The 21,801-nt window shown below is 44.1% G+C and overlaps 1 protein-coding gene across 3 annotated transcripts in view; it reads right to left on the bottom strand.

The window, feature by feature from the left end:
• The window catches only part of LOC309560723 (cytochrome P450 2G1-like), a gene marked incomplete at its 3' end in the record, with an annotated part of 214,089 nt that overhangs the window by 149,524 nt on the left and 42,764 nt on the right, over positions 1 to 21,801 (bottom strand). For all 3 annotated transcript variants that reach the window (XM_082264354.1, XM_082264355.1, XM_082264353.1), the window contains exon 2: positions 989 to 1,151. In XM_082264354.1, coding sequence (XP_082120480.1) covers positions 989 to 1,151 — 163 coding nt within the window. The remainder of the gene's footprint in view (positions 1 to 988; positions 1,152 to 21,801) is intronic.

Genomic DNA, 21,801 nt, shown 5'->3' with positions numbered 1-21,801 from the left:
AGAACAAAAATGTATCTATGGCCCTGATTATATATATATATATATATATATATATATATTGTATATATAACGCTAAATGCTCTTGGAACATCCAACGTCAAACTTTTTCAGAGACAACAATTCTCCCCACTTCTTTAGTTGAGCTTGGAATCTTTCCATTCAGTTGACAGCAGGGAATTCATTGGATGAAACTGCTCTACTAGAATCTCATCCCCACCTAAATCAATGGTGAATTCAGGTGGCTTGATTCATATGCCCCTGTAGCATTCAAGCTTGTTACATCACTTTGAGCCTTTTGTAATGCTCTCAGCAATATTAATTTGAGAATCATCTCTACTACAGAATCCTTCAAAGTCAGCTTCAAGGGCAATTCAAATAACCAGCTGGTCCCAAATCAGCTTTGCTGAAGTTCTGAGACAAGTCACCTCTCCTGGTCACAGAAACGTTTCTACCTACCACAAGTCTCCACCTCCCACTCCTTCTGCTGTTGAACCAATTGTTTGTACACTGACTGCTGCATGGGATGCACACCCGTTAATGCAGGGTCACTTTTAGAGCATGGGTGCTTAAGAGTCGACTTACCAGGTCTGTTTTCATTCCAACGATCAAGGGACTCCTGGTGGACCCAACAGCATAGCTCCCAATGGTCCCTGATTTTGAGGGACTGTCCCTGATTTGGAACGAAGTCCCTCTGTCCCTCTTTTCTCCTCATTTGTCCCTCATTTTGGTCTGATCTATATAGTTGTAAATCAAATGCATTTTTTATCTTTCAAAAAGTTTTGAGGGTTTAACTAATAATTTTTTTTTTTTTTTTGTACAATTCTCCTGTAAGGGCGTGGCGATGGCAGGTGTCCTAAGCCTATTTACGTTTGCTTATAGGTGTTCCTCCTTCCCATCTCTGGGAGGTATGCAATAGTGAGGGTAAATATGCAGATCCAGAAGACAAAAAACATTTTTTTTTTTTGCTATTTGTGTACAATTTACTCACCATAGTTCTTGTATGAAGTGTCCAGTGATGATACATCTCCTCTCGCTAAGAAATCATCAGCTCTATCCACATAGACTTCTTTGACCGCATCATATCCATTAACCACCACGACTGGACGAGACCCCAGATAGATGGTAAACACATCTCCATATTTCTCCCTTAGCTGTTTGAAAATAGAATATATTATTGTCCTAGATTAATCACTTCAATACAGTGCACTTTCACCTCCTTCCTGCCCAGACCAATTTTCAGCTTTCAGTGCTCTCACACTATGAATGACAATTACTCAGTCATGCAACACTGTACCCATAAAAAAATTGTGTCCTTTTTTTCACACAAATAGAGCTTTCTTTTGGTGGTATTTAATCACTAATGTTTTCTTTTTTTCTTTTTTGTGCTATAAATATATTCTGTCATAACATTTTGCAAATTAGTCATTTTTCTTCACAAATTTTGGCCAAAATGTAAACTGCTACTTATCTTTGGTAAAAAATAACCCACATAAGTGTATATTATTTGGTCTTTGTGAAAGTTATAGAGTCCACAAGCTATGGTGCCAATCATTGAAAATTGATTACACCTGATCAGACCTGATGTGCTGAAGGCCTCTCAATTCTTGAGACACTAACAAGCCAGGAAAGTACAAATACCCCCCAAAAGTCCTCTTTTTGGAAAGTAGACATTCCAAGGTATTTAATAAGAGGCATGGTTAATTTTTTTAAAAATTGTCATTTTTTCCCACAATTCTTTGCAAAATTAAGATTTTTTTTTTGCTTTACAAATTGTTGTATTAACAGCACACAGCATATGTATACTTGCAACTACACCACAAAACATATTATACTACTCCTCCTGAGTATGGCGATACCGCATGTGTGAGACTTTTTCACAGCCTAGCCACATACCTAGCCTAGCAACATCCAAGTAGCACCTTCAGGCATTCTAGGAGCATAAATTTTACATATTATTTCCTGACAACCTATAACCCTTTTGAAGGCCCTAGAGCACCAGGACAATGGAAACCCCAATAAAATGACCCCATTTTGGAAAGCAAACACCCCAACGTATAATCTTTGAGGAATAATGAGTCTTTTGAAAGTGTCATTTTTTTCCACAAGTTTTTGGAAAATGTGGAAAGAAAATAAAAATTATTTTTTTTTTTACACAAAGTTGTCCATTTATGCAATATTTCTAACATATAGCATGTACGTAGCAAAAATTGCAACCCAAAATACATTCTGCTACTCCTCCTGAGTATGTCGATACCACATGTGTGAGACTTTTTCAAAGCCTGGCCACAGAGGTCCAAGGTTTTTTCACCGTAAGATCTGTGAAAATGTGGAATAGACTCCCTCCAGAGGTGGTTCTGGCTTGCTCACTAGATTGCTTTAAAAAAGGTCTGGATTCTTTCCTGGGTGTACTTAATATAAGTGGGTACTAACATTTTTTTTTAGATGAAGTTGATCCAGGGAATATCCGATTGCCTCTCGGGGGATGTGACGAGACCAGTCTCGCCACATTGCATTGGAGGAGCCTGGTTGCCCGCCTGCTGCCTTTGGACTATGGACCAGACTTTAAAAGACTTTGGCTCCATGGCGATTTGACTGTGTTTGTGGCATCTGAGCGCTGTTTGGATATGTTGAGCGCTCAGATCCAGGCTATCTGGGTTGAATGTAGGGGTTCTGTTCAGTAGACTGGGAGTTATGCATTTTTGTGTCCTTTTGTGTTTCTTTAAACATGTGGCTAATGGAGCCTTGCCTCTCCTGGAAGCTAAAACGTATTCCTGTAAACTGTAAGGAACAGGAAACCAACTCCTAATATGGGCATTACAGGAAGTTCTGAGGAGACGGGCGGTCTATTGACACTCAGAGTGATGTGTATTGAGGGCTCGCTAGGGAACCATTGTTCTGTGTCTGACTGTTGTGTGCATTGATTGCCCCCTGGGGCTTCTGTCTCCTTGCATTGGTCAAAGCTATCTGACCAATCCCTGTTGACTCATTTTCAAGCCCTCATTTGCATATGCTGGAGAGGACCTTGGTGAGGACTGCAAGTGCTTTGCAATTGACCAATGGGAAGGCGGTTGTTGGGGGAGGGATGTTCCAATTTCTGTATAAAAGTGTGCTCTGTTCTTCCAATAAATGTTGTTCCTGTTTTACCCTCATCTCGGAGCTTTGTCTCGTTATTGGGGGAATCTGCTGCAGGGATTGCTATGGTCTTCCATACTCCCTTAGAGAATCACTAAGCTCTTGTAAGAGCTTGTGAAAGAGCTTGTTCGTGCTGCACTCTCTGGGGAAAGAGAGGTTCACCCACAGGAACCTGGGGCCTTGTCGTTGGTCCAGGGTGGGTAGGAGATGTGACAAGACCCTAACCAAGCTGCGGCGGTTCGTGGAGTCTGAAGTGCTTACGGTGTCTGGTGGAGTGCTTGGAGCCCTTGGGAAGCACTAGGAGCATCTGTCAACGGAGGTACCTGCTCAGGGGTGCCCTGTTCCGTAACAGGGGATAAGAAAGGAATTTTTTTCCCCTGCTGTAGCAAATTGGATCATGCTTTGCTGGGGTTTTTTTGCCTTCCTCTGGATCAATTGCATGTATAGGATTGTGTATATGGGATTGTATGGTTGGGTTTTCAATACTGTTTTTTTTTTTTGAGGAAAATTGCACCCCAAAATACATTCTGCTACTCCTCCCGAGTATGGCAATACCACTTGTGTGAGCCTTTTACACAGCCTGGCCAACATACAGAGGCCCAACATCCAAGTAGCACCGTCAGGCATTCTAGGAGCATAAATTACACATATCATTTCCTGACAACCTGTCGCACTTTTGAAGGCCCTGGAGCACCAGGACAATGAAAACCCCCATAAAATGACCCCATTTTGGAAAACAAACACCCCAACTTATAATCTTTGAGGCATAATAAGTCTATTGAACATGTCATTTTTTTCCAAAGGTTTTTGGAAAATGTGGAAAGAAAATGAAAATGCATTTTTTTTTTATACACAAAGTTGTCCATTTATACAATATGTCTAACACATAGCATGTACATAGCAAAAATTGCACACTAAAATACATTTTGATACTCCTCCTGAGTATGGCGATACCACATGTGTGAGACTTTTACACAGCCTGGCCACATACAGAGGCCCAACATCCAAGTAGCACCGTCAGGCATTCTAGGAGCATAAATTACACATACCATTTCCTGACAACCTATTGCACTTTTGGAGTCTCTGGAGCACCAGGACAATGGAAACCCCCATAAAATGACCCCATTTTGGAAAGCAAACATTCAAATGTATAATCTTTGAGGCATAATGAGTCTTTTGAACAAGTCATTTTTTTCCAAAAGTTTTTGGAAAATGTGGAAAGAAAATGAAAATGCATTTTTTTTTTTTTTTTTACACAAAGTTGTCCATTAATACAATATTTCTAACACATAGCATGTACATAGCAAAAATTGCACCCCAAAATACATTCTGCTACTCCTCCTGAGTATGGCAATACCACATATGTGAGACTGTTACACAGCCTAGCCATATACAGAGGCCCAACATTCAAGTAGCACCATCAGGCATTCTGGGAACATAAAATACACATCTAATTTCCTGACAACCTATCATTTTTGAAGGCTCCTCATATTTCTAACACATAGCATATACATACCAAGAATTACACTACAAAATACATTCCATTAAGGAAAGTGTAAAAAAAAAAAAAAAAAGTATTACCTGTGGTTTTAGTGGTGCAGTTGTCCACAGAGAAGAGCATTGGTCCAGGCAGCAGGCAGGGACATGCTTAGCAACTACAATAGTAATTTTCCAGGCACCAGGCAGGAATATCGTCTAAAGTCAATACTAGGATATTGTCAGCACAGCCACAGCATTTGTCCAAAGGACATGGTCAGCACAGCCATAATATTGGTCCTGGTACACTGTTACCTGCAGACACTCATTGTACCGCTCTCCAGCCCTTCATTAACATACTGCCTCTTGCTACTGCTAATTTCATGCGGCAGGCAGAGGCATGATGGTAGTAAGTCATCAGCAGTCTGAGGTCCTCGGTCAGGTAAGACCTGGGGTAGAGGCTTCTCCCACCCAAATCACTTTGAAGTCTCCGGACTCCAGACCCTAATCCAGAAATTACAAAACCCGGAGAGAATCAAAAATTTGTTTTCTCCATCTGGAAAAACAATTCTGGAGCCCCTGGAGACCCCTGTGTACTACAGTAGCAGGGCAACAGATCAGTTCAAGCGGTAGGCAGAAGCATAGTCGATAAAACATGCCGGGGTCAGTGAACGTGCAAGCAGTCCAAGTGGCAGGCAGAAGCATAGTTGATAAAACAGGACAGGGTCAGTTCACAGGGAAGCAATCCAAATGGTAGGAAGAAGTGTAGTTGATAAAGCAGACCAGGCTCAGTTCACAGGGAAATCGTCCAAGCGGTAGGCAGAAGCGTAGTTGATAAAACAGGCCAGGGTCAGTTCACGGGGAATCAGTCCAAATGGTAGGCAGAAGTGTATTCAGTAAAACAGGCCAGGGTCAGTTCACGTGAAAGCAGTCCAAACAGTAGGCAGAAGCATAGTGGAAAAAGGGTTAGTTTACGTAGAAGGCAATGGCATGGTTATTTGAGGAAACATGGAAAATGGTCAGCACAGATGAACGGGGAAATTATTAAAATATGGGCTAATATTTTATGGATGTATGATAATGTTGGAAGCATTCTCCAATGCACAGGCAGGGTTGGGAGGGACAGTCCAGAAAATGGTAGTTGGTATCTCTACAAAATCCTCTTTTGCTGCATACACAACCTTTTTTGGTGTCTTCGGCCTGCTTCAGATGGCGAAATGTTGTCTGGGAAGTGGCACTCATGAAGTCGGCTAACAGCATCAGAGCGAAGGTTTTCTGGGAGGGGTCCTTGTTGATAGATGAGGGACGTGACAATTTCTTCAATGAATTATGGGAAGGGGGTAGGGCTTTCCGTGGTTTTGATGTAGATAACATATGCATTATAAATGGCCAATTTAATTAAATTGTGACTTTCTTGTACCAGGAAAGGGACTTCCTTGTTGCTAAATAGGGCTGAAGCATTTGGTCATTAACCCCCCCCCCCCCCCATGTAAAGATTATAATCCTGGACGGACGTTGGCTTTTGAATGGGACCTTGTCTTCTTCGAACCTCAACTGTGCTGTCATTATGGATGGTGGACATCATATATACATTTCTACTATCCTTCCACCTCAAGGCCAGCACTTCGTTGCTTTTCAAAGCTGCTTTTTCCGCCTTTTTGCATTTTTTTATTGAGCAAGGATTGTGGGAAGCCCTTCCTGTTCTTTCTGGTGGTTCCACAGGCCAGGGTTTTTGCAAGGTATAGGTGTTTGAAAAGGGGCAGGCTGGTATAATAGTAATCCAGGTATATATGATAACCTTTATTTAGCAGTGGGTACGCCAGGTCCCATACAACCTTTCCGGTTGTGCCCATGTAGGCCGGGCACTCAGGGGGCTCGAGCTGGGAATCTCTTCCTTCATACAGGTATCCCATGTCTCTTTCACATAGTTTGTAAATTTTGACCCCGTATTTGGACCTTTTGCTAGGAATATTTTGTTTTATACCTAGCCAGTCTGTAAAGTGTAGCAGGGACTCATCCACACATATGTTCTGGTCAGGGACATAAAGTTCTGCAAATCTTTGGGAAAAAAATTTATGAGGGGGCGAATTTTACATAACTTGTCATAATTTGGATGATTTCGGGGAGGGCACTGGGTGTTGCCGCTGAAGTGAAGGAAGCGCATTATCATCTCATATCAGGACCTGGACATTATGGAAGAATACATGAGCATGTGGTGTATGGGGTGGGTGAACCAATAGGCATGTCATTCATTTTTTTTTTTTTTGTAACCCCCATGTTTATAGTGAGGCACAAAAACAATTTGAACTCCTCCAAATTCAAATCTCTCCACTCAAATGGACAGGCATAGGATGATTGGGGTTGTTTGCAATATACTGCTGGGCATAGAGATTGGTTTGGTCCACCATAAATTGCAGAAAAGTGTTGGGCAAAAATAAAGAAAAACATTTTTGAGAAATTCTCAGGATTGGCCTGCACACCTGGCTGTGCGGTGAAAGGGGGAATGCTTGCTGATCCCGAGTTGGAGGGTAGCCATGTTGGGTTGGCAAGAGCATCTGGGAGGTATGTAGTGGCCCTGGCACTTGGGGAATGTGACACTATAGTGCTGATAGTTGGGGGATTTTAAATTTCTGCGCTGGTACTTGGGAGTGATACCACAGCGCTGGTGCTGGGCCTGGGCATTCGATCCTGTGGTGTATCGCTGGTGACAGTGCTGGTACTGGGCCTGGGCATAGGATCCTGGGGTGTATCGCTGGTGGCAGTGCTGGTACTGGGCATTAGATCCTGGGGTGTATAGCTTGTGGCTGCCTGGTTTCCAGAGCACCGTGCCCTTTTAGGAGGGATCCATTCTTCCTTTGAGTCCATCGCCGGCCCGCTACTATTTATTATTTAGATTTCTGAATTGGATTCAGAATCGGAATCTGATGAGAACTCCCCGGTGCTCTCATCAGTCATGGAGAGGATCTGAAACACCTCCTCGCTGCTGTACATTTTTTTTTTTTTACATGGCTGTGATGGGATGTGCGATGGGTGACAGATGACTGCTGGTAATCACTGATGGGTGGCAGGTGACTGATAGGTGGCAGGTGACGGTCACTGATGGGGTGACAGGTGAAGATCACTGGTGGGGTGACAGGTGACGGTCACTGATGGGTGATTGATGAGTAATGGTCACTGATGGGTGACTGATGATGGTCACTGATGGGTGACTGATGACGGTCACTGATGGGTGACAGGTGCACCGCTGATGGTACTGATAGCAGTCTCTGATGATGACAGGTGCACTTTATGGGTGGCAGTTGAACTTTATGGGCACTGACGGGTGACACTTTATAGTGTATCGATGAGGTGACTGTTGGGTGACAGGTGCAATGGGGGGGGGGGGGGGTTGAGGACTGTATGGGGACAGGTTCTCTTTATTTGTGTGCTTGTGCAGTACACTGACCGACACAGATCAGTAACTCACTGCTCCTGGCTCTTCCTTCCTCGCACTAGAAACAATGTGTGGGGAGAGAAGAGCTGGTAACAGTCAGTTACCTCTCTGTGTTTACATTTGTGGTCAGCTGTGAATGGATCACAGCTGATCATGTGGTAATCAGCCACTGTCATTGGCTGTTTACCACTGTCGGGGACTAGCTGTGTTCCTGGGAACATACCCCCACCGACATGACCGCGCAGCGCGCTCATGATCGTGCATGCACAGTCTTCATTTTGGGCAGCACTATGTGATCGGCTGTGATTTGATCACAGCCAATCACGTGGGAAATAGCCATGCCCATTGGCTGTATACCCCCCTGTCGGTGACGCGATGTGTCTCGTCATTTGACGGTGGGCGGGCGGGAAGTGGTTAAGGTAATTGTTAACCCTCACCTTGTAAAACAGCCCATTCAATTAAGTCCCGGTTCACGCATATGCAATGCGGGAACCTTGCGAATCCACTGCGTCCGTTCCCGCATCGCACTCAACTCGCAAACAGTTCACACTGCCATTTGCGGATCGCCAGGGACACCCCCAGATCAGTTCACATATCGCAATGAGAACTGTCAGTTCCGACATGAATCGGACATGAATAGGAAAAGGGTCCTGTGCGAGTTTGGTTCGAAAGCGATGCAAATTCAGCCATACAATCTGTATGGCTGAATTTGCATCGCACAGACATCGCATGTGAATTGCAGAGCAGTGCGTAACTGCACATGCTCTGTCCCGAAGCCTGCCGGGCTAGGAAAAGCTCTTACATGCTTGTCCATTTTCGGCCAGGAGGGCACATGCGCAGTGGGTCAGTGATGTAATGGCGCCGGAAGGGGCCAGGCTTCAGAGAAGAGGAGAGAGCAGCCCTGGAGTGTGGAAATGATGCTTAACCACTTGCCGACCGCCGCACGACTATTTACTGCGGCGGTCAGCCCCATACAGGCAAAGTTGACGTAGTATTACGTCGCTCGCCTGAGAGCCTCCAGGGAGCGCTCCCGCTCATTCCCTAACATGTCCGCCGGCCACTCGCGATCTCCCGCTGGAGAGGGAGAAAGGCAGGCGGCTGATGTAAACAAAGCCGCCTGTCATTCTCCCTGATGTAACTGCAGAGATCATACGATCCTGCTATGTAGGATCGTATGTCTCTGTGGTTACATCACTAGCCACACCCCTTTACAGTTAGAAGCATGCCCCTAGGGACATACTTAACCCCTGCATCACCAATAAAGTTAACCCCTTCCCTGCCAGTGTCATTTTTACAGTAACAGTGCATATGTATAGCACTGATTACTGTAATAATGTCACTGGTACCCCCAAAAGAGTCAATGTTACAGTCCCGTAAAAAAAATCGCAGATTGCCGCCATTACTCGTTAAAAAAAAAAACCCACCAAAAATGACATAAATCTTTCCCTTAGTTAGTAAACGCAATAACTTTTGCGTAAACCAATCAAAATACGCTTATTGTGATTTTTTTTTTTACCAAACATATGTAGCAGAAAACAAATTGGCCTAAAATGTTAAAAAATTTTGATTTTTACTTTTTTTTTTTTTGGGAATTTCATATAAACAAATGTGAAAATGTTGTTATTTTTTCAAAATTGTGTTTTTTTTTTTGTTTATAGCGCAAAAAGCGTTGCACGACCGCGCAATAGTCCGTTAAAGTCACGCAGTGCCGAATCGCAAAATAGGGCCTGGTCAGGAAGGGGGTAAAATCTTCCGGGGCTTAAGTGGTTATACACCTTAAGCCATTGGGTGTATATCCAGACATCTCCAATAAATGTTCCACACCCGCCAGATAAACAGGGGGACTCAACGCATCAAATGATTCCTTCAGGGCTCTTGTACTGTACATGGATGTCGGCACCAGAGGCCTACACCGCATAGCACAGCTGGAATACCCATTGGAAAACCATTTCAAGGCCCTGGCGAGGTAATCAGTCATGAACTGTTGCTGGCCTTCTGTAACAAGAGGTCCAGCATAGTTGATCTTATAAACAGATGTCGGCACCAGGTGCCTACACCGCATAGCACAGATGAAATACCATTTCATGGCCCTAGCGGGGGATAAGCAGCCAAAATGTGTTGCTGTCCTCCTGTGACAAGAGGTCCAGCATAGTTGGTAAGAGGCCGTAATATTGCTCCTAAGGTGGTGGTGGTGTTTCCGGTGGATATCCATTACTGGTGGTGGATGGTGATATATGTTATGTTGGACAGTGAATCATCAGTGTACTATTGAGTTCTTTTCTACTAGGACTGTATATATATGGGACTTTACTATTTATATTCACAATTTCAATATATCCTTCACCTGATGTATATGACATTTTAAGCGCAACTCTGTTTTATGCTTACTTTTATGTAATGGCGCCGCCCTGCGCAATTTTTGAATAGATAGCACTCGGTCTCTGCGCCTCGGTAGTACATCAGTGGGCACAAGACCGGACCCTGGTCTGCCGCACCATTGCTGGAGGAGCCTGTGCGGACTCCCACAGCACTGTACCCCTGCACAATCCATCCTCGGCTACTGGAGACTCCCACCACCAGACCCCTGCAACATCCATCCATCCATCCATGGCTTGGCTGCTATCTATGTGATGTCCACACTTGAGGACTGAGGAGGCAACAATCTCTTGCACCATGTCCGCATCCTCTAACCATCTCCTGTATCATGTCCTCAGTCTCTGACCACCTCCTGGATCATGTCCACATCCTCTAACCATCTCCTGTATCGTGTCTGCAGCCTCTAACCATCTCCTGTTTCATGTCCGTAGCCTATAATCACCTCCTGTATCATGCCCGCAGCCTGTAGGCACCTCATGTATCTTGCCTGCAGCCTCTAACCACCTCCTGAATCATGTCAGCAGCCTCTAACCACCTCCTGTATCATGTCCACAGCCCCTAACCACCTCCTGTATCATGCCTGCTGCCTCTTGCCATCTCTTGTATCATGTCTGCAGTTGCTGAGGGGGAGCCTGGGGAGTGCTGCTGGGAGGGGGGTCAAGGGAGGAGTCAGTTGTTTGTGGACTGTGGAGAGGAGTCTATAGTATAAAACCAGAGCTGCCAAGCTGGAGCTGTCTCACTGAGCCCTGCACGGTACACCTGAGAGAAGGTCAGTGACAGTGTTGTCAGGCCAGTCTGGGGGAGGGGGGGGATCACTGATGTAAGGTGGGAGTGAATACAATAATGTAAGAAAACACTGATATAAAGGTTCCCCCTTGTCAGTTACCCCCCTTACCTTAGTGTATTCACTCTGTGGAAGGTGGTCTCTGGTCACCAGAGTGCCCCCCACATCAGAGTTCCCAGCGTTCCCTTTCACATCAGAGTCTGCAGGATTCCCCCTTACAGTACAAGGGGGAACTCTGCGTACTCTGATGTAAAGGGCAATGCTGCAGACCCTGATGTAAGTGGGAACTCTAATGTAAAGGGGAACACAGTGGACTCTGATATAAGGTGGTCTCTGATCACCAGAGCCTGCTTACATAAGAGTTCCCATTTAGATCATGATCTGAAGCATTTCCCTTTATGTCAGAGTTCCCTTTTACTGTAAGGGGGAATACTGCAGACTCTGATGTATGGGGAACTTTGTGCTTGCTGGGTTATAGTAACCTGACTTTCATGTAAATAGGCAAATATGTTTTTTGACTTTTGTTTAACTTAAACACATTGCTAATTACCTGGGGGGGTTGTCAACACTGTAGGAGAAATAGCTGTACACTATGCTTCCCAGTGAAAGGTTGTTGAGCGGGCTGAGTTCTCGTTGTAGCTATAGAACTGACCACAGTGTGTTCTACTGCTTAGTGTGTTCAGATTTTAATAGAAAAGCAGAGGGACAGGTAGGAACACCAGGGATTTCACCCAAAGGAAGCAATACAAAGAGAACAGGATAATTTTTCATACAAGTACATGGTACAGCAAGCACATCAGGAATATGAAATGTTGGGTTTACATATTCTTTATTGGATTCAGTCCAAGTGACACCCAAAATTTTCAACAAAATCAATTGTCTTTCTAAAGTTGGTTTTCATGAACATATTGTTTGTATTTGACTATAAACTTAGATGTGTTTTTATTTTTAAGCATATTTAGCATCAGTTATACAGTATTTTTACATGGTAAACTAGAACTCCAGCAGCAGAGCAGGCTACACTAGCCAATCACAGCTCTCTGTTAAGCAGAGAGCTAAGTACATTTCCCTAGCAGTTCTTCTGTTAGGCAGAAGAAAAAAACTATATTGCACTAAACCAAGCACCTACCTAGGAGGGTGCTACATTAGCATTTATTACTGTTCACAGGTTGGTGCCCTTTTCACTGCTGGTCAGGAGGAGGGAAAATTACCCTTATTGTGTTTGTTTGTCTTATTTGTGCAATGTACTATAACGGAGAGAGCTGCACTGAGAGATTGTTGTACAAAGGGGGAAATCTGTACTTGGGGAAAGATCTGTACTAGGGAGGAGCTTTGCTAAGAGGGGGAGATCTGTATGGGGGAGCTGGGCTAAGAGGGGGAAATCTGTACTAGGGGGAGCTGTACTAAGAGGGAAAGATCTGTACTGGTTCTGAATTCTTAACCCCTGAGCTCCATTTAGAACAGGCCTCGCCATGGTTGACCAAAGAAGTTGAGTGCACATACTCAGTGTCATATGCAGAGATTGTTTTTGGAAAACAGACTGAGTGCTGCCAGCATTGCTGCAGAGGTTGAAAGGATGGGGGGTCAGCCTGTCAGTGCTCAGACCATATGCCGCACACTGCATCAAATTGGTCTGCATGGCTGTGGTCCCAGGAGGAAGCCTCTTCGAAAGGTGATGCACAAGAAAGCCTGCAAACAGTTTGCTGAAGACAAGCAGACTAAGGACATGAATTACTGGAACCATGTCCTGTAGTCTCATGAGACCTAGAGAAACATATTTGGTTCAGATGGTGTCAAGCGTGTGTGGCAGCAACCAGGTGAGGAGTACAAAGACAAGTGTGTCTTGCCTACAGTCAAACATGGTGGAGTCTCATGGTCTGGGGCTGCATGAGTACTGCCAGCACTGGGGAGCTAAAGTTCATTGAGGGAACCAAGAATGCCAACATGTACTGTGACATACTAAAGCAGAACATGATCTCCTCCCTTTGGAGACTGGGCCGCTGGGCAGTATTCCAACATGATAACGACCCCAAACACACCTCGACGACTACTGCCTTGCTAAACAAGCTGAGGGTAAAGGTAATGGACTGGCCAAGCATGTCTCCAGAACTAAACCCTATTGAGCATCTGTGGGGCATCCTCAAACGGAAGGTGGAGGAGCGCAAACTCTCTAACATCCACCAGCTCCGTGATGTCATCATGGAAGAGTGGAAGAGGACTCCAGTGGCAACAGGTAAAGCTCTGGTGAACTCCATTCCCAAAAAGGTTAAGGGAGTGTTAGAAAATAAAGGTGGCCACAACAAATATATTGACATTTTGGGTTATTTTTATTTTATTATGATTGATATATTTTTTCATTATATTATTTCATTTTTTTATTTTTTTCACTTTTTTTTTTATTTATTTATTTTTTTAATAATACTTTATGCATTATTCATTCTTGTGTTTAGGATTTTGACACCATTACAATTTCTTTTTTCAAAAACATGTGAATATGTGTGGTTTAGTGGCATATTGTTAGATATAGGGATATCATGAATTGTATATTAAGTAATGGTTATTGAGCTTAAGCACCATGACATTGTTTAGGGTCCATTTACATACATCGCATATAGGGTTTTAATTGAATTAAATTATTCAGTAGGACATGGGCTCTGTAGCCCATACACAAAGGCTTTGTAGTAGGATTTGTATCATATATGAAAGGGTTAAAGGTTTGATCAGGTATCCATTCCACAGCTTTGTGCATGGAAAAGAAGTTGCACCAACACTGTCTATGGATTATCACTTCGGAATTTAGCATGTTTACTACATGTGCATGGACATTTTGATATACACTAAACAAAATTATAAACGCAACACTTTTTTTTTTTTGCCCCCATTTTTCATGAGCTGAACACAAAGATCTAAGACTTTTTCTATGTACAGAAAAGGCCTATTTCTCTCATATATTGCTCACAAATCTGTCTAAATCTGTGTTAGTGAGCACTTTTCCTTTACCAAGATAATCCATAGAGTTGATCAGGTTGTTGATTGTGGCCTTTGGAATGTTGATCCACTCCTCTTCAATGGCTGTGCGAAGTTGCTGGATATTGGCAAGACCTGGAACACATTGTCGTATACGCCAATCCAGAGCATCCCAAACATGCTCAATGGGGGACATGTCTGGTAAGCATGCTGGCCATGCAAGAACTGGGATGTTTTCAGTTTCCAGGAATTGTGTACAGATCCTTGCAACATGGGGCAGTGCATTATTATGTTGTGATGGTCGTGGATGAATGACACAACAATGGGCCTCAGGATCTCGTCACGGTATCTCTGTACATTAACAATGCCATTAATAAAATGCACCTGTGTTCGTTGTCCATAACATATGTCTGCCCATACCATAACCCCACTGCCACCATGGGCCACTCGATCCACAAAGTTGACATCAGCAAACCGGTCACCCACACAATGCCATACTTGCTGTCTGCCATGTACAGTGAAAACCGGGATTCATCCATGAAGGGAACATCTCTCCAAAGTGCCAGACGCCATGGAATGTGAGCATTTGCCCACTCAAGTCGGTTATGAGACTCCAATGAGGACGACGAGCATGCAGATGAGCTTCCCTGAGACGGTTTCTCACAGTTTGTGCAGAAGTTCTTTGGTTATGCAAACTGATCATTGCAGCAGCTGTCCGGGTGGCTGGTCTCAGATGATCTTGGAGGTTAAGATGCTGGATGTGGTGGTCCTGGGCTGGTGTGATTATACATGGTCTGCGGTTGTAAAGCCGGTTGGATGTACTGCCAAATTCTCTGAGACGGCTTATGGTAGAGAAATGAACATTTAATTCACGGGCAACAGCTCTGGTGGACATTCCTGCAGTCAGCACCAATTGCACGCTCCCTCAAAACTTGTGACATCTGTGGCATTGTTCTGTGTGATAAAACTGCACATTTTAAAGTGGCCTTTTATTGTGGCCAGGCTAAGGCACACCTGTGCAATATTCATGCTGTCTAATCAGCATCTTGATATGCCACAACTGTGAGGTGGATGGATTATCTCGGCAAAGGAGAAGTGCTCACTAACACAGATTTAGACAGATTTGTGAACAATATTTGAGAGAAATATATATATATATATATATATATATATACTGTGTGTGTATAAATATATATTGTAGCAGAGTGTCCCAGAGAGAGCCAGGAAAAGTCCTGTTCGGGGGTTTATACATCACCCAGGCATCTCTCGTATACCTTTAGGGATCTCTGAGCCATGATCCAGTTTGGATCTTGGCCCTCTTCACCAGGCCAATTTAATCTCACCTGAGACAGACAGCAGTGCTCTCTCAGCCTGGGAAATTAGACAACGTTTGTCTAGGAGAGCAGAAGTTTGGTAACACTGTCAGTGTGTGTCTTTGGAAGCTGACAAGCTGTAGGCTTGCTCAGTCTGTGTTAGTTAGGGACTGCATTGTGTGTAGTAAGCGCCGGGACATGGCTAGGCTTTTGTTTATTATTATTATTCCTGTTTGTTTTCCTTAAAGCACTGTACAGCACCTGTTTATAAACTTGTGTATAGCACCAATAAACACTGCACTGTTTGTCACTCCCTTACTGGATTTGGTATCTGTGCCTGAAAGACTGCTCATCCCAGGGAGCTTTGCACCTGCTACCTGTTCCCCAGCTTACATATGGTGGAGGATGCGGGCAGTGGTAGTAAGTTACTACTTAAAGAGCCAGTACCTGGAGTGACTAAACATGGAGTAAATCCTCAAACAGTAGGTGTTATCGAACGCTGCACAGCAGCAAGTGAACTCTTTGATTCAACAACAGATGGGTGCTGTACAAGAACAAACGAAGCAAGCAAACACTGCACAACAGCAAGCGAACGCTGCACAACAGCAAGCGAACGCTGCACAGCAGCAAGCGAACGCTTTGTTTAAACAACAGATTGGTGTTGTACAAGAACAAACGAAGCAAGCAAACACTGCACAACAGCAAACAAACTCTTTGATTCAACAACAGATTGGTGCTGTACAAAATCAAACCCAGTTGATGTTTGAAAAACTGACAAGTGCTGCAGAAGCAGACAGAAAGTTGCTGGTTGAGGTGGTGCAGACACTTGCACAGGAGTCTGCTGTGAAAACTGAAACAGTTAGAGACCACTCCTCAGCCATACATGTTGGTCGCTTCCTGTCCAAGATGACTGCTGATGATGACCCAGAGGCTTTTCTGGTTACGTTTCAGAGAACCGCTGAGAGGGAAGGCTGGCCCAAAACCCAGTGGGCAGGATTGATCGCTCCCTTACTTACTGGGGAATCGCAGAAGGCCTATTACGATTTGGAGTCCGTGGATGCAGGAGAGTATGAAAAGGTCAAGCAGGAAATCCTGGTGCGTCTCGGTGTCAACTTGCCCGTTCGAGCCCAGCGGGTCAACAGCTGGTCCTTCCGAGATGAGAGGCCCCCAAGATCACAGATGTTTGACCTAATCCACCTGGCGCGAAAATGGCTACAGCCGGAGTCCTTGTCTGGACCACAAATAGTGGAGTGTGTAGTCATGGATCGGTTCCTGAGGTCATTACCAACACCTTTGCAGAAGTGGGTGAGTCAAGGAGACCCCAAGTCGGCAGACAACCTGGTGGAGCTTGTTGAGAGGTACTATGCGGCAGAGAACCTGGTCACCACCCCTACAGCCGCACGGACTTTCCACCCAAAGCCACGGTCTCCCCAGGCTACTGGTAAGACTGTTCCAGGGGAAGTGGGGGGTCAGCATGGCAAGGAGACAGGGGGGAGGACTTTTGGTGCCAGAGCTGAAGTTTGGCGTCTCAAACAAGGGAAGCCACTGCCTGTCAACAAACCTAACTGGGGTAACATCAGGTGTTTCCATTGCCAGGAACTGGGACATGTTGCAGCAAACTGTCCATTGACAGATGAACCCATGCATTGTGACATGTCTCTTAGAAGGCAGTCTATTTTTGCTGCTGTTTCATGCGCTGCTGCGCCAGGTGTAGGAAAACACATATGCCAAATGACTGTTAATGATAAGCCTATTGCAGCCTTGCTGGACTCGGGAAGTCTGGTGACTTTGGTTAAAGCAGAAATGGTTGAAAATGTGAATTTTAATGCAAAAAAAGTTGCCGTGATCTGTGTACATGGTGATACTCGGGAGTATCCTATAGCTACTGTTCGCTTTGAAACATATTTAGGTACGGTGACCCATCCGGTCGGACTTATGCCCCACTTAGTGCATGAGGCCATCATTGGTAGAGACTTCCCTAAGTTTTGGGAACTGTGGGACCGTCCCGACTCGGTCACAGTAACTGACTCAGTGGCGGAGCCAGAACTCCTGGCCAACACCGACCATATGGGTTCAAGGGATTCCTCTCACGGTTCCCCGGATTTTCTTTTCTCTGTTTTGGCAGGAGAACTGGAGGAGCCTGAGGAAGTCCCCACAGCCAGTCAAGGTGGACAACCTTCTGCTGACCCTGAGGGTACATTGGAGTTTGCTGATCTTAATGTACACAAGGAAAACTTTGGTACAGAGCAGAGAAAAGACCCTACCCTTGCCAGGGCCTGGGAGAATGTAGTAATGGTTAACGATGTACCTGTCGAACCAGGGGACAGGCCCTGTTTTCCTTTTTTCAGCAGCAATGAGGATTTATTGTATCGTGTATATAAAAAGTACGATGAAATTGTTGAACAGTTGGTGGTCCCTAAGCCTTACAGACGGGTGGTGCTGGAATTGGCTCATGGACACTTACTGGGAGGTCATTGAGGGGTTGAAAAAACCACTGAAAGGGTGTTATGCAGGTTTTACTGGCCTGGGATACAGAAAGGTATTGACAATTATTGTCAATCCTGTCCTGTGTGTCAGATGTCAGCCCCTCTACTCCACTTCCGAAGTCCTTTAGTGCCCTTACCCATTATTGAAGTGCCCTTTGAGAGGATCGCCATGGACCTCGTAGGTCCACTCCCCAAGTCTGCCCGGGGTCATCAACACATTCTTGTAATCATGGATTATGCTACACGTTACCCCGAGGCAGTTCCCTTACGCACTGCATCCGCTAAGAACATTGCTAAAGAGTTGTTCATGGTGTTCAGTCGCGTTGGGATCCCTAAGGAGGTCCTTATGGACCAGGGCACTCCATTTATGTCACAAATAACTAAAGAGTTGTGCAAGTTATTTAAGGTGACCCAGTTGCGAACCTCCGTATACCACCCTCAAACTGATGGCCTTGTAGAACGCTTCAATAAAACATTAAAGAGTATGTTAAAAAAGGTTGTAGACAAGGATGGAAAAAACTGGGACTTCCTGATTCCGTACTTGATGTTCGCCATCAGGGAAGTACCCCAGTCCTCTACGGGATACTCTCCTTTTGAATTGCTTTATGGGAGACACCCTCGGGGACTCTTAGACTTAGCCAAGGAAACCTGGGAGGGGGAGCAGACACCCCACAAAAGTGTCATTGAGCACATCGCTCAAATGCAGGACAGGATTGCAGCAATCATGCCTATGGTAAAGGAACACTTACTGCAGGCCCAGGCAGCCCAAAAGAGAATATACAACAGGGGAGCTCTACTCCGTGTCTTCTCACCTGGTGACAGGGTCCTGGTGTTAGTTCCCACTGTCGAGAGCAAGTTCCTAGCTAAGTGGCAGGGTCCCTTCGAAGTATTGGAAAGAGTTGGGGAGGTCAATTATAAAGTGCATCAACCAGGAAAAAGGAAGCCGGAGCAGATTTACCATATTAATCTGTTAAAGCCCTGGAAGGATAGGCTGGCCTTAACTGCGAGGTCCGTCCCTGTAACTTCTAGGGGTACCGAGTCCCCTCTGGTCCCTGAGGTCACGATTCCAGACACCCTGTCTTATTCCCAAAAACAAGAAGCTAGAGAGTTCCTGATAAGGAATAGAGAGAAATTTTCAGAGTTACCTGGTACGACTTCAGCAGTTCAGCATGATATTGTTACTGAACCTGGGGTACGTGTCAAGCTAAAACCATACCGAATTCCCGAAGAGAGGAGAAGGGACATTAGTGATGAAGTAAAAAGGATGCTGGAGCTAGATGTCATTGAGGAGTCCAATAGTGACTGGTCTAGCCCCATCGTTTTAGTCCCAAAACCTGATGGTACTTGGAGGTTCTATAACGACTTCAGAAAACTCAATGAAGTGACAAAGTTTGACACGTACCCAATGCCCAGAGTGGACGAACTTATAGACAGACTTGGCAAAGCCCGCTATCTAACTACTTTAGACTTGACCAAACGATATTGGAAAATACCCCTGACTGGTAGCGCCAAAGAAAAGACTGCGTTTGTAACCCCAGAGGGTTCATTTCAGTATAAAAAAATGCATTTTGGGTTGCAAAATGCCCCTGCGACATTTCAGAGGGCCATGGACAGGACCCTAAGACCTCACCGACAGTATGCAGCTCCCTATCTGGACGATATAGTGGTACATAGCACTGACTGGGAGTCTCACTTGCCCCGTGTACAGGCTGTTCTGGATTCCCTCTTCAAGGAAGGATTTACAGCAAACCCAAAAAAATGTGCAATTGGTTTAGAGGAAGCCAGGTATTTGGGCTACACTATTGGTCGTGGAGTCATTAAACCTCAGTTAAACAAAGTAGAAGCCATCCAAGAATGGCCACGTCCTGCAAACAAGAAGCAGGTCAGAGCCTTTCTTGGAATTGCAGGGTACTATAGGAGGTTTATCCCGAATTTTGCAACTCTAGCTGCCCCACTGACCGACCTTACGAAAGGGAAAGAATCAGTAATGGTGAAATGGTCCCCAATAGCAGAGGAGTCTTTCCAAGTCTTAAAGAAGGCTCTTTGTGCACAGACAGTGTTGTACTCCCCTGATTTCTCCAAGGATTTCTTGGTTCAGACGGATGCGTCTGATGTAGGTATTGGGGCCGTATTGTCACAGGTACACAATGGGGAAGAACACCCTGTGGTGTACCTGAGCAGAAAGCTTAATGAACACGAGAGAAAGTATGCAGTCATTGAAAAGGAATGTTTAGCCATAAAGTGGGCCTTGGACGCACTAAGGTACTATCTGTTAGGGCGCCAGTTTGATTTGATAACTGACCATGCTCCTTTGAAATGGATGGCCCAAAAGACTAATAGACGGGTGAACCGGTGGTTTTTGGCTCTACAAGATTACTCCTTCACTGTAAAACACAGGCAAGGTGTTGAGATGGGGAATGTAGATGCCCTGTCCCGTGTTCACTCCTGTTTGGCCACAGGTGTTCCAACCCTGGGGTTGAAACAAGGGGGGGGGGGATATGTAGCAGAGTGTCCCAGAGAGAGCCAGGAAAAGTCCTGTTCGGGGTTTATACATCACCCAGGCATCTCTTGTATACCTTTAGGGATCTCTGAGCCATGATCCAGTTCGGATCTTGGCCCTCTTCACCAGGCCAATTTAATCTCACCTGAGACAGACAGCAGTGCTCTCTCAGCCTGGGAAATTAGACAACATTTGTCTAGGAGAGCAGAAGGTTGGTAACACTGTCAGTGTGTGTCTTTGGAAGCTGACAAGCTGTAGACTTGCCCAGTCTGTGTTAGTTAGGGACTGCATTGTGTGTAGTAAGCGCCGGGACACGGCTAGGCTTTTGTTTATTATTATTATTCCTGTTTGTTTTCCTTAAAGCACTGTACAGCACCTGTTTATAAACTTGTGTATAGCACCAATAAACACCGCAATGTTTGTCACTCCCTTAGTGGATTTGGTATCTGTGCCTGAAAGACTGCTCATCCCAGGGAGCTTTGCACCTGCTACCTCTTCCCCAGCTTACAATATATATATATATATATATATATATATATATATATATATATATATATATATATATATATATATATATATATATATATATATATATATATATATATATATATATATATATATGTATATGTGTACGTCACTATATTTTTGTTATTTTGTACAACATTTGTGTTTTAGTGTTTAATTATTTTGGCACATTTTTGTTTGTATGTATATAAAATGTATATAAACAGATAATAACTAATAATTATATATGGAAAATAAAAAATAATAACAGTGCATTCATTATAATTTTTTCCTAAAATGAATCTCATTATATAAAATATTATGAGAACATGATAGCATAACAGACAATTTATTAATATAAAATAATGGGTAGAATATATACATAGGGTGACAATAAGTAGAATACCACTGATTTGAACATGATTCTTAGTGGTTGCTATATAAATAATGGAAAAAGGGAAAAGAGTGAATAGCATATAGTCTGCTAGAGATCATTTTAGTACAGGGAAGAGAGATCTTATTGTTTAGAGATAGAGGTATAGTAAACAGGATCTTGTTGTCTGGAGATAGGGAAAGGGGGATATAATAAAGAATATTTAAAAAATTGCTCATTATCTGTTTATATGAATTTTATATGTAAACAAGGTCTTTTTAATATGGGTTTAATATTTTTTTGTTTTGTAATAATTAGTTACGGGCTGTGCATTAGTCAAAGCTCTTACTTGAATAATCATTGCGCAGCACGTATTACCAATTATTTCAATAGATGGCAACATATATAGCCTCATAGGTTAGCCTATACTAGCTTGAGAAAGGAGCACGTAATTGTG

This window comes from Pelophylax lessonae, assembly GCF_965119305.1.
Source record: "Pelophylax lessonae genome assembly, chromosome: 7".
In the NCBI taxonomy this organism is placed as follows: Eukaryota; Metazoa; Chordata; class Amphibia; order Anura; family Ranidae; genus Pelophylax; species Pelophylax lessonae.
The sequence above is the reverse complement of the archived record's forward strand: the minus strand, read 5'-3'. Positions and strand labels throughout refer to the sequence as shown.